This window comes from Corvus moneduloides, chromosome 2, assembly GCF_009650955.1.
Source record: "Corvus moneduloides isolate bCorMon1 chromosome 2, bCorMon1.pri, whole genome shotgun sequence".
NCBI classification, from domain to species: domain Eukaryota; kingdom Metazoa; phylum Chordata; class Aves; order Passeriformes; family Corvidae; genus Corvus; species Corvus moneduloides.
The window spans coordinates 62,018,337-62,032,331 of record NC_045477.1 but is presented as its reverse complement, the minus strand read 5'-3'; the positions used below and the strand labels follow the sequence as shown (position 1 = coordinate 62,032,331).

The 13,995-nt window shown below is 36.8% G+C and overlaps 1 protein-coding gene across 3 annotated transcripts in view; it reads right to left on the bottom strand.

Moving 5' to 3' along the window:
• The window catches only part of TDRD3 (tudor domain containing 3), an 88,113-nt gene that overhangs the window by 43,626 nt on the left and 30,492 nt on the right, over positions 1 to 13,995 (bottom strand). Inside the window, exons 1-3 of one of the 3 annotated variants that reach the window (XM_032099874.1) lie at positions 9,641 to 9,661; positions 5,035 to 5,119; positions 1,213 to 1,278 (exon numbers count right to left, since the gene is read on the bottom strand). Coding sequence is in view for 1 of the 3 variants with exons in the window: in XM_032099873.1 (XP_031955764.1) it covers positions 1,213 to 1,278; positions 5,035 to 5,119 (151 nt within the window). In the remaining 2 variants the exon portion in view is untranslated. Of the gene's footprint in view, positions 1 to 1,212; positions 1,279 to 5,034; positions 5,120 to 9,640; positions 9,662 to 13,995 lie in introns of those variants that run through there. The other 2 variants (XM_032099873.1, XM_032099876.1) reach the window with 2 other exon arrangements.

Sequence of the window (13,995 nt, the reverse complement as noted above, 5' to 3'; positions counted from 1 at the left end):
TTGAGCTAAAAATTATAAATAGGAGTCCTTCTCAATCAGATTTTTTTCTGTGCAATCACTCTTTCCAAAACCTGAAGGACTATCACCCTCCAGGAAATGGTTTGCAAGTGTCTGGTTTGGGTTTTCTTAGAGCAATTTTCTAAAGATCTATGAATATAGATAAAGTTAATAAAACTCTTCCCATAAAGTTAGTTTACTAAGTAATATGCTGCATGCATAGACTGCTGCCTAGCTAAAATCTGCAATCCTGCAATGGACTCTCTATCAAGTGTTCTTTGCATAAATGGCAATAACATTTGTGCTTTTTTTCTTGCAGAAGTCTGTGCTTACAGCACTGACCACTCCATTTAGACAACAGAGTAAACAAATCCAAACAGCTCTTAACAGCCTCTCTCACCAATCAGTCTTGCTTTTTTAAAACAAACCCACCCTAACTTACCAGTACCTGAATTTCAACAGTAAAGAAATATGTTTCCCCAGAACTTTCACATCAGTGATAGACTGTCAGTATTTGAAGTAAGAGATAAAGAATTGAAGTGAGAACCGTGCTAATTTTAAAATAAAATTTCTTCATTTATCCACTCTCTGAATCACATGTAAGGAACAAAACAGGAAGGGTATACAGAAGGGGACAAAACTTCATTTTTATCTAAACACACACCATGCATTAAAATCTAGCACATCCAAGTTTCAAGTACAATACTCTAGCACAGAAAGTGTTACACCATCTAACGTGTTGTATTCACGTAACCTGTAGGACACACAGTCATAGGAAAATTAAATAAAGCACATAGCTGCAGCCATGGATGGCAGTAGGCAAGTAACACAGCATTAACATGTATTACTATGTATCAGAAGCAAACAGCTACTTCAACTTATTCCTGGCCTGCTTTGTTGCTCTCTCAGGATAATACAGGAGAAAAAATGAAATTCTGATACAATGTAAAGACCAAACAGGTTAAATGACTTTCCAGCAGCAAATGAAGTTGCTAGGATTGTCCAGATTTTTTTTAAGCATTTCAAACTTGTGAAATAAAAACCAAAAGGTCCTCTTTTATGAAACTTATGTTCATATATTTACACTGTATAATATTCAAACATTGGGGGATTTTGTATGTGAAGTAATGACAAAACCAGACTAATGTGCCATAGAAGACTCTCATCACACAGAAATCACAGACTACAGAAAAGTGAAGTAAAAATACTGCCTACCTTTTCCACCTTCCCACCATTGATGTCACTGGGGAGGAATTTCTTGCCAATCGTTCTTAAATCTGTCTGAAATGATTACAGAAGACAAGAAAATATTAACTTAAAATATGCACTTAAAAAAAAGAAAAAAACAAAAAACATAACATAGGAAAAAGAATAGCATTTTTTCCATAATGACAACTCTTTATTACAGAAATCCACTCCTCTGTGTGTGATAAAAAATTCAGCAACTCAAGAGTTTACAGAAGAAATCCTTTTGCCTTTTAAATTATATTCTTAAGTACATTTTCAGTGTTGATTAAAATGCTTTTAAATAGACAAAACCAAATAACTATGTAATGTTTAATTGTCAAACATAGCTATGAGGTTTAATAGAGGTAAAACATCTTTCTTTGCTCTCCAGCTGGCACTTAGAGAAAAGTATTTTTAGTTTCTGTCTTTTTACATGCACAAATCCTTACTTATTATGGTCATAAACAACTCTTTCAAAAGAAAATGTGCTAAATGTAATTACTACAAGAACTTGAACAGTAACTTGCCATTAAGACATGTCAATAGCCTACTGTTCTGGCATCCTGATCTAGAACCAAGCAGGACTGTATTTTAGTATCTGAAATATTGTAAACAATTGATTTACTCTGGTTTTCAGTGAGAAATACTGGTATGTTACAAATAGAAAAAGCAATCATAGGAATATGTTTTTAGTATATTTACTGAGTATCTATAGAAGGCATAAATGCCCAATCCTCTGTTGCACAAGTTAGCCAGGTAGTGATAAGGAAGCACATTCAGTTTTCAATCTGAGCCCATCGGAGGAAACTCATCTGTCATCTGTCAGTTGTCTATCTCTGAATTGCACACAGGCTCCTACAAACTGTTCCTGTGTGTTCTGTATCCATATCATAGAACCATCATAGAATGGTTTGGGTTGAAAGGGACCTTAAAGAACATCTAGTTCCAACTCCCTTCCTGTGGGCAGGGTACACCTTCCACTAAGGCCATATTGCTCGAGTCCCATCCAACCCACCCTTAAACACTTCCAGGGATGGGGCATCCATGACTTCTCTGGGCAACCTGTTCCAGTGCCTCACCACCCTCACAGTAAAGAATTTCCTCCTAATATCTAGCCTAAACCCACTGTTAGATTGAAGCCATTCCCCCTTGTCCTTTCACTATGTGTCCTTGTAAAAAGTCTCTCTCTCCATCTTTCTCATAAGCTTCTTTCAGGCCCTGGAAGGCCACAATTAGGTCATCCCCAAATCTTCTCTTTTCCAGGCTGAACCATCCCAATTCTCCCAGCCTTTCCTCACAGGAGACCTGCTCCATCTCTCTAATCGTCTTGGTGTCTCTCCTCTGGACTTGTTTCAACAGGTCAGTGTCCTTCCTGCACAGGGATCCCCAAAGCTGGATGCAGCACCCCAGGTGGGGTCTCACCAGAGGGGAGCAGAGGAGCAGAATCCCCTCCCTTGCCCTGCTGTCCATGCTGCTTTTGCTGCAGCCCAGGACACATTTGGCTCTCTGGGCTGGGAGTGCACATGGCTGGGTCCAGCCCCTCACTCAGCAGCACCCCCAAGCTGTTCTCAGCAGGGCTGCTCTTGATCCATTCATCTGCCCAGCCTGTGTTGATACTGGGGGTTGCCCCAACCTGGGTGCAGCACTTTGCACTTGGCCTTGTTAAAGATTCCCATGGGAGATTCCCATGCATCCATTTCTTGAGCTTGCCCAGGTCAGTCTAGACAGCATCCTGTCCTTCAGGTGTGTCAAGTTCACTACTCAGCTTGCTGTCATCTGCAAATTTGCTGAGTTTGTACCTTGTCCCTTCATCTGTGTCATTAATGAAGACATTTAGTGACGCTGATCCCAATACAAATCCCTGAGGGGACACCACTCATCACTGATGTCCATTGGGACTCTGAGCCATTGACCACTACCCTGTGGATGGGACTGTCCAACTACTTTCTTATGCCTCTAACCATTCATTAAAATCCATCTTTCTCCAGTTTAGAAAGAAGGATGTTCTCAGGGACTGTGTCAAAGGCTTTACAGAAGTCCAGCTAAATGACATCTGTAGCCCTTCCCTTGTCCACTTACGCAGTCACCTCATCACAGAAGACAACTGGGTTGCTCAGACAGGACTTGCCCTTGGTGAAGTCTCCAGCTTTGTAGTCAGAGCAGTAGGAAGGGGACACAACTTTTACAAATTCTTTTTAAGTTCTTAGACAAAATAAAAACATTTGAAGGACTCAAGATACATTTATGTCTATTTCACACTTATTTAAGCAATTCACACACACTCCAAAAAGGTAAAAAAGGTCAGCTGACTTCTTGATTTCTACTGCCTGAAACACACCTCTAGTAGTCAAGAAGAATTTGTAAGAAGTGGAATATAAATTCACTGTTATCCTGCCATTAAAGACACACTGCAACTCTCTACTTTCTCAACAGACAAGTTAACCTGGGCACAAAAACAACTGACTTAATGATAAAAAGTGATAAGTAATTAAATCTGGCTTTGGAGTTCTTGTGCAACATTTCTGGTTTATTTTTATTATCTATCAAACAAATCTGAAATAGCAACACAAGCACAAATGATCATGTCACTACTTGTTCCAGCACATGCAGGGTAATACCCAGCAACTCACAAGTATTTTATTTGGGTCTGTATAAAGTAGCAATGTGTTCTCAAATATATGGGCATGCTGCTCTGGTCCAGAAATCAAATGCTTACCCTTTGCATGTTTTCTATTACATTCTTTGCATCTTTACATTATAATTTTGCTTTAATTCTTTTCCTATTCCTTACATGAACTGCTGCCTGCATGCACGAATGATTGAACATAAGCTTTAAAGAATAAGTGAAAGGAGCAGAGGGGACACTCTTTTTCAGAGTATCATCTAAAACCATCTAGTGGTTGAATCTTGAGGGTGGACAAAATAATCCCCAACAACTCTCACATAATTTCATTATTTTATTATTTCTAATTTCATCAAGGAAGAACACTTTTATCTTAAGCATTCGACTACATTCTGTTCCGTCTTGAAACAACATATAGTTATTACAAAGGACAAAGTTTATATTAAACTTTATAAAGTACAGACAAGCTTTAAAACATCTGAGTATGGATTTGATAGAATATGTTAAAATAAAATAACAAATACACAAATTTAGAAAGGCAGTAGACTTGCTAATGTTTACCAACAATATATACTAGAATTCTAAAAAACAGGGATTCACATGCACACTTTTCTCATATCCTCAAAAATATGGTTTATTGCTTCGAAGATGTTGCTCTATCTTGTATATTCCTTGTTCATTTTTTGCCAGAATTATGACTACTAATCCAGATTTCTACAGTAAAGAAAAAAACCTGGTTTTAGTTACATAAATATGTAGACAACACTGGATATGTAGTCTGAATGTGCTTTAAGGAGTATCATGTCCAGAAGTAAAAGTAAGGATGTTTTATTCATCCCAACAAACTTATTTTGCACTAAAATTTCATACTTGTATCATTACACAGAACTTCTGGTTGTATTACTGCTTGTAGTTTGACTTTAGTTTTACATTTCATAAACAAAAAAATACTTTCCTCTGCTAAATCTGTTCATTTCTTCTGCTAGGGGTTTTGCAGTTTGGAATAGGTGTTCTTTCCAAACAAAACTCAGAGTTCACACAGGCACGGAGAGAGGTAAGTACTTTGTCCTTTACATAAATCACACAGACAATGGTACACTTAGACACACAAACCTATACTTGAGCCATTAGATCTACCATTTTTAGCATGATTTGTCAGAAAAAATGATTTCACTACCATAACTTACATTAAGGGCAACTAGGATAATATCATTTGTATTAACTTTTTCAGATGAACTTAAGCAAGCTTCAATTCCTTCATCTGAAAGATACCTGTTAAAGAAAAAAAGAATTAGAATATCACATGATGGATCAATGAGACAAACTTTTTTTCTGTGTATGAGATTGTCTTTAGTTCCTATCTTTTGTTGAAGCATAGATGCAAAAATACTTGAAAAATTACTTAATGTAATCAGTTTCCTTACACTGGGATGGGGTTAAGAAAAATATTTCTTCTTTCATAATTTCTAAACAGAAGAAAATTTTTAAAAATGCAAACAAGAAAAAAAGTTACACTTACAAAGTAATCAGAGCCATCATAAACAGGGTAACACTGTGCTCCTCATGCCCACCCCTCAAATTATAGGAACCTGGCTTCAAAAACAACCCTTTGACCTTTACTTGATGGAAGAAGCGTATTTTCACTTGTGCATGTGCAAGGAAAAAGCAAAACAAAACAACCAACTCCCATCCTGCTCAGAACACAACCACATCTATTTGTAAAGAGCAAGGCTGTACAGTTAATCCCTCAAGGGCTGGGGCACACAACACTGACATCCTCTAAAATGTATTTTGGTTGCCTGGGCTACAAAGAAACCAGTAAAAATGAAAGCGCATTACAGTGTAGGAATAGTCAAATATGGTGAAAAGTACTAAATAAGAATAAAAATTCTCCTCCACAATCACACTTGGAAAAAGTGACACTGATAGTGGCAGTGCAGGATCAGTATCTTTCTGGAAAAATTCTGTAAGTATACAATAAATTTGTTCATCTGAACACTAAGTAAGTTTTGAATTGATTACCTGAATCCATTTTAAAGGGGTGACCTATTCTAACCTTCAGAAAACACTTTAAAAAAGGATAATTTTAACTTGAGTGGTCAGAAATTGTGACATTTATTGTTCGTTTTGCCTAGTCTAACCTATTTGCAGTCCCAGTTTTCAATTTTATGTAGCTGGCAACCTGCCTTCTTCTGCACAGGTCTTCATTTTATTCAAATACATCACAGCAACCATTAAACAATTGACAGATGCCCAGTCTGAAACACAGTACTTCCTCAACATTTAAGTAACTACTCACCCAGAAATCACCATTTCCCAAATAGTAAACGAATGATTTAACAAACAAAGATTAATACACCCTAAGAAATACTAAAAATAAATATTCCTGGGTGCTTCAAGAAATACTTCTTTTTAAAGAAAATAACATGCACAGTGTAACATATAAACAAGGCAAAATACTTGAAGGGAAGTACACTTGACAGACCTTTTTGATTCCAGCCCTGGTAACTTTAACATTGCCCTCTCCAGTCCTGCTAGTGTTCCCATACTAATTACTGGTCTCAGCTGTGGGATGTATCTGTTCACATCAGACACTGGGATCTAGCAAATCCTGAGTCACTAGCCCACCATCACCAAAAAGAAAAAAAACTAATAATGAATCAATTCAGACAGCAAAAAAATGCATATATATATATATATATTTATATAGAAGCATAAGAAGAAACAATCCTATTTTTTTAATAAAAGACAGATGCTTGAGAAGAATAAGGTAGCAAGACATGTTGGCTTGCATGGGAATACAAGATTTCCCAGCTGAGCAACTCTGAGCTTCAGTACTATGATATGTGAAGATTTATGCAACTCCTGTGCATTAGCAGATCTCATTAGCTGGAGTCAGAAGGTAAAGCAGAACAGCATTCCCACTCCATGCCAGGGGAAACAGATACCTCCAACAGACTATCCTGCTCTCGAGGCTTCAACTGTGGCTTAATTACACCAACAGACTTCCTAGAAAGAGCAGTATCATAAACTTTACAAGTTTACCTTCTGCCATCTTCAGCATAAAACTGAACATAAGTTGAACAGCAGGGGCTGGGGGGAGTACAAAATCCATAAACTGAGTTTTAGACTGTTGGCTAAGTCATGGAAGGATTCTTCCTCTTCTGCTCCAAATGCAAATGAAGTCGTTCTTCATTCTACTGAAGCTAGAGGGACTGCAGTTCTCTTACAGAGTTACTTAAGAGTTACCAAGCACTTCAACATAAGCTACTACCATTTTCCAGCAAGAAAAAACTATTTTTAAAGAATGAGTGAACAAGAATCTGGCCTACAATTAAACTTTCTCTATATAGGACAAGACTAATTCTGCAATTACAAAAATCACTGCTGAGTCATGTTTTACTTTCTCACCTCAACATGAAGACTGAATCACAGCTGTCAAAATAGCACTCTGGTTTAGTTAAATTTTCAGTTTGTAACTTTTCAGATATAAATTTCTATATGAATTCTCAGTTTAGTTTGTCTCATTATTTAGAAGAGCTTTTAAGAAAGAAGGATAAAGAGAAACTCACTGGAGAAGACCACTAATTTTTGACTTGTGATTATTTAAGCAACAGCACTTAGCAAAAACATTGCCCATCTGACCGAAATCTCTGACAACCTCCCAGAGACACCAATCATGAAATACCACTGGGGGCATCTGGTAGGTTGATTTAAGCAAACATCAAAGCTTTTTAGCAAAAAACTGTTTGACTTGGTTATTATAAAAGTTTTCAAAAAAGCAACATCTGTGAATATCAATGTCGGGCGATATTTTATAGTTTGGGGGTGGTTGGTTTGATTTTTATAGATGCTTATTACATGAAAGTATAAATTAGTTAAATGCAAAAGATCAAGATCAAAATTACTTTCAAGAAAAAAAGAGCAAATCAACAATTCTGTCAGCAGAATTTTGCTGAAGAACTTCAACAGAGAAAAAAAGAGCTTTCCAGTAGTGTGTCAAGTGTTGTTTCTGTGTAAAAGGATGCAAAACTATAGATTTAGTAAGAAATTGTCAGAAATTAGCCAGGAAGCAAATTGCAACCAGGAAACATTGTGCACCAGAATTACCCAAAGCACAGATTTCTCCTGCTTTAACAGAAGCTTGAAAACAATGTTTCAAGCTTCAGGTATCAAGTCTTTTCCACTTTCCCTAATAACATTACTATCCAGACTACTTCACATACCAATGAGTACTCCAAACATGTTTAGATTTTCTTAGCAAACTTAAGAAACTTATTTTAAATAAATTATTTTATCTTCTCCTGTTTGTACGGTCCCATATAAGAACTATCTAAGTTTTAGCATTGAGTATTTCCTGCTACAGGCCCACTAATTATTTAAGAAAATAAAAATAAGTATTTTTATTAAATTTATTTTTAAATAGATGTATTTATACAGCAAAACATACATCTACCTCACTCAAGTATGAAAAGGGAGTTACAATAGACAAAGCTACCTCTTCAGATGGCATAATCCTTCCCCCCATAACATAAGGATTATTAAGTCTGAGCTTTTTGCAGACTCTGAAGGAAACAAAGTCCCCTTTTCTATCTGTTCTTAGTGAGGGCATGCAATATGCTGAAGGTAGGACCTTTGCAGCATAAGGCCATTTAATTATTTGTTCTCTGTATTAGATCAAGGAAGGGAAAAAGAAATCTGACCCTGAACAAAACCAAAAACAGTAAAAATCTCCTCTGGAGTCAAAGAGAACAGCCCTGCAGCTCTGTGTCTCTATTATAGTCACTCAAGTGCCTCGCATCATCGGCATTACCTGTTCTGCCTATTTTGCAAAATACCATGACCTTAGTTAACAAAAGGTGACTTACAGTGTGATCCTAATACATTAATCCAACACATTTCCTATTGCCAAGTGGTAGGAAGCAAGCCACCCATGAACCAGAGCACACTGCTGGAAGTGGGTGTAAGTCCCCCAATTCCCAAGATCTACCTGTCAGTGCTGTACAAGCAGTGTCTGTCAATTCTTGCTCTCCACACCTCCATTCCAAGCCGTCCCCACCAACTTTCCTTTATAAATCAAGGAGATGCTGGGAATAACCTGGCACAGAAATGTTGCTGCCAAAATCAACACTTCCCTTTTTTCCTTCCGTAAACAAACATTTCAGAATTAAGCACTTTTGCTTAACGTGAAGCAGCAAATAAATAAAAGGTACAATAAATGGGTGACAAGTAGAGTGAGCAGCAGCCAAGCTCCACAAAGCTCTTCAAGAAGTCCAAAGCAAGCCAGTGGCTGACCACTGACATCTTACAATGACAGCAATGATACAAACTACTTCCCAAAACCAAAAAAACCCCCAACAACACACACAACCCCACAACATAACCCTCCTCTATGAGGACTGGTAACCAGACTAACATATACTGAAAGCACCTTTAGTTTCCAAGAAATAAAGTACTCACTAGACTTCTGTCTTACAACTGTTTTAAAACAAACTTAAAAGTTACATGTTGAAGTCATGAAAACAACTGCATTGATTTCAAGGGAATTTTAGTTAGTAGTGCTGCAGGAGTCACACAGGGATTCTGTGGCATTGGAACATTAATACAAATTAGAAGAAAAAAAGAAATAAAATCACAGTTTACAACCAAATGGGCATAAATCTTCTACAAATGGTTGAGATGGTTATTTGTGAAGCATTCTCAAGAGAAAGGAGATGAGAAGAGAATGGAAAATAAATGTTTCTACTGCAATTCTTTTGCATTACGCTTGCCGAAACCTGAGGGATATCTCACCTATTCCTTCCCCCACTCCAGCTCCATTCATCTGAGACATGAAGCAGTACAATCCTCTTAGCAACAGCTTTTGTCAGAAAAACATCTCCTGTAAAGTACCTGCATTCCTTCAAATACACCTTCAAATGAAACATTAAAACAAAACCATTAGTAATGAATCAGCATTTTCTACATGAACAACTCACATACAAATCCAATTCTGCAATTTTTCTGTCAAAATGTTCTCAACAGGCTTTTATGAAAAAAAGATTTCAGCAATTCTTCCTTTGTAATACACAGAAAAACATATTACATCAGTGACAGGCAGAGCTGGTTTCCCACTGCTCCTTCATATCAAGTATAACATCAATTTAATAACCCACTTTTGCACATTATAGGTGTGCACATTCTCCTTTTCAGTGCTTCCCACTGCTATGGGATATAACCATAGCACCAATCTTGCCTGTGCCTCTACTTATCCCGCTTTATGTTCTGCTTTACTTCATAAAGAACAAATTACACCTGATGTGGCCTGAACAGACAGATTTCTGTGCTGCTACTCTATTACCTACGTCTGAAACACTGAAGAAATTGGCAGTATCAAAGCAAGATGCATTTTTGTCTGCTCTATACTGCGGGATCAAACACTTCATCTGCAGACATACATGCACGCGTACACACACACACACACACACACACAAAAATGTTTTAAATGAGAGCCTTATTCTCTAATTAAATCCACCAGGTAAACAACTCTCCTAATAATATTTATTTTTCATGAGCAGTTTTCTTGAAAAGCATTTTTTCTCTCTTTGTAATTAACAGTTCATGCACAAACAAAATCTTTAATCTTCCACACTTTTTCTGTCTCATAATTTTTCCATAAATCCTCTGTAATTTTCTTCTACCATCTCTAGAATTAACATCTTATTAAGTAGAAGCTTTCTTTAAGGAAAAAATAAGGAAAACTTATATTAATAAATATGTTCTATAAAATCTACGCATTCCAGATTCCCAACTCTTCCCAGAATCACTGTGATATTAGCAGCAAACACAAACTGCACCACTTCTAATTCAATGCCAGCCACACAAATCAATGTTTGAATTTTATAGTAAATTTTATGTAGCTATTTTCACTGTGTTTATGCAAAAATTGGAATGTTCCTTACATTTCTTTGCTAAAGAAGCAGATTTATACAATCGTGCCATAAAAAGGCAATGTTTTCAAAGGAAAAAAATAGCAGAAAGCTTTCAAATTTTTCTTACTTGGTAACACCTCAATAGAAGAGAGAACACTTGAACCAACTAAGCAAAGAACATCTTAAAAGACCGCAGTAGTACAAGACCACCACTGGGTGACAGTGTTGTTCCATAATAGAAAAACTGTAGCTCTGTAGCAGCTATTTTAAAAACTTAGGAGTTCTCTTAATAGGGCTTCAAAATGTTTTGCTGAATTTCAGTTGTATAAAGGAATTACATACAATGTTAGAAAATTCACTGACGGGCTATCCACAAGAGCTGTTTAAAAAAGAAAAACCAAACCACATTTTAAGTATTATCCAAACATGAAAATCAAATTTTCAAGGAAGTTTTTCCACATCCTTTAACCTGTGTAACCATTACTGGGAAGCGACTGACACTGTTTTTCCATCAACTTCTGAGCTTTAAGTTTAAAGAACTAAATGGGCAAAATTAGGACAAAATTAATATTGCCTTTATCCACAAGGCAAACATCTGCAAGAAATGACAAACCTAAATTCAAGTGGCATTCTTGGCAATTTTACTATGAGTATTCTCACACCAAGAAATGTCTTTTCTTTTTGCAACTGCATTTAAAGATTTACTTCCTACATCTTGTTCTTGTCTTGGACATTTGGTGTATCTTCCTCTGTATTTTGCACATACATCAATGATTATTGCTATAAACTGTATTTTTGTTTTCCTATCACTTTTTCAATTTGTTAACAACACTTTGAACTCTGACCTGAGCACTCACAGCTTTGCAGTTTTAAGGAGCTTTATCTCATGTTTGAGCTTAGCACTTCAGCCAGGTTTTTAATGATAGCATCAAATCAAGCATGACCTAGATGTTTTCATGTAGCCTCAGATTTTGACAGTGAACCATCCACAGACATTCTTCCTAGTACAGTCAAACTAGTTTTATAATTGCCTTACAGGAACTCAATCTAAACTGTTTCCCTATTTCACGCCTTAAAGATGCTAACTCAAAATGTTAAAATACAGAATGGACTGTATTGTATCACTATTAAAAACCCACTAAGTTTAAAGTGGATTTATGCTAGCAAAAGCCTATTTGAGCCATCCAGAAAGTACACTGAGAAATACAGAATTTTGGTTACAACTCAGTAAGCACTTAGATGAAGAGACACCAAGGTATTTAAGTCTCTCTTTAAAATATTACTGACATTTCTAAAGCTGGTGCACAGCCACTACATCATCTTGATTCCCCAGGCAGTTAAACTTGCATCCCAGCTACCTAACTTTTCACTCCTGGGAATACACCACTTCCTTAAGTGCAGTCTCCAACCCAAGCCAAGCTGAAAGCCCAGAAAGGAACTCATAAAAAATCCATTCACAAGCTCATGTTCTCAGATGTTTAGCTAACAAAACTTAAGGCCTAAACCTCTCTCAGATGTCTGTGACACTTGACTTTTAATGAAAACATGAACTAAGAAGGTCATTGTATTTTTAGAACAAACAAAAAAGGTTGAGAGATTTTTTTACATTACATAATAAAATCAGAATGACTGTCATTACTGCCCCCACCTTTTTTTTTTAGTGTGAGAAAGCAAATCCAAGTTAATTAGTGCTAAAATCTACTTTGACAGTAAAATCCTGACCTACGGAAAGCACAGCAAACATTCAGTGCCAAGGAAAAGGAGAAAAACCAAAATGAAAACAAAATCCAGAAGTTCAGTGTTTAAACAATGCATTAGCTTCTTCCTGGGTTACTTCTACCTGAAACTTTCAAAAGAAATGGGATAAAGACCAATAATTTAGGAGCACTACAGTTCTAAACATATGCAATATCAAACACTACAAATATTATTTCACTGCATAAGCAACATTAGTCCAGCAGCTGACAGTGAGGCCCAACATGAGCACCCAATGTGCTGCTCCTTCAGGAACCTCCTGTTCCTCGCCCAGCCTACTCCATCTTGATGGGGAGCCACTTCCTTGCCACTTCCTACCAACACTAGAGAAGCAAAGGGCCCAGATGGAACTGCTCTCCCTAACAAGGAGCATTTTCCCTCTCTCCTAGAGTAACAATGGAGAGGAGAGCTGCCTTATCCCTGGGTCAGGAGGTCCTGAGACAGGATTTGGTGCTAAGGAGGTTTCTGCTTGGTGTCAGAGGCAGAGGGCACCCCAGCAATCCCTCAACGGCTTCAAAGTTGTATTTCTATTATGATTTTTTTAGTCACCTTTACCATGTCAGCCTCTTATCCATTTCCAAAAGACAATGACTATTGTCATACAAAAGCTTGAGTAAACAGTAATGTTTTAGAATTAAGCTTTAATATGTTTGACATGCAAAGAGAACTGTAAGTTTATTATTAGGTTAGCCTGACAGTCAGCCATTCTCACAGCTCCCTAGATCCACATACCACTCTTCTCTTTTTAATTACTGGAACATGTATTATTTTGGGGATTTTCCCCCTCCAGCCTCTCTGAAATTACTCTGTTCCAAACATGAAGTATCAGAAGCAAGTTTTCAGCATACTCTTCATCAAGTTCTTGCACACAGAACATGAATTTTAAGACATTTTAACAGCTGAATTAGTGAGTTCTTTACAGTCACACCTCCCATAGTGTGATACATCGTGTGAAGTGTGCTCTTTTTAAGTCTATTTTCTTCTATAAAATTCCTACTGCTGGGAATACTTAGAGTATGAGACCGGCAGCACATCTTTAGCAAGTATTTCACAACAACAACAACAACAACAACAACAACAACAACCAAAAAAAAAAAAAAAAACACAAAAAAAAAAAACACAAACAAAACAAACTTGGTTCTTGAACAAAACATAAAGCTTGTTTACTTTACAACTACATTACACATCTCTAATAACACTACCATCAAAAACCTTACATTCTCCACTTGCTCTTTCCCAAATGCAATATACTTCATTCACCAAATGCTTTATGTAAACTATGTAAACAAAACTAAAAACTAGAATCAGACTTCCTTTATCATTTCCGTTTCCAACAGAAGAATACTAAATAATCACTTGCAAAGCCCTGAACCAGAGTCAGAAATCTTGGAAACTGGAGAATCTCTCACCACACAGGTCTACAAGAAGCTGGTTTCAGGACACCTACAGTTCTTCTACAAGCAGACAACTGGGCAAGGGAGA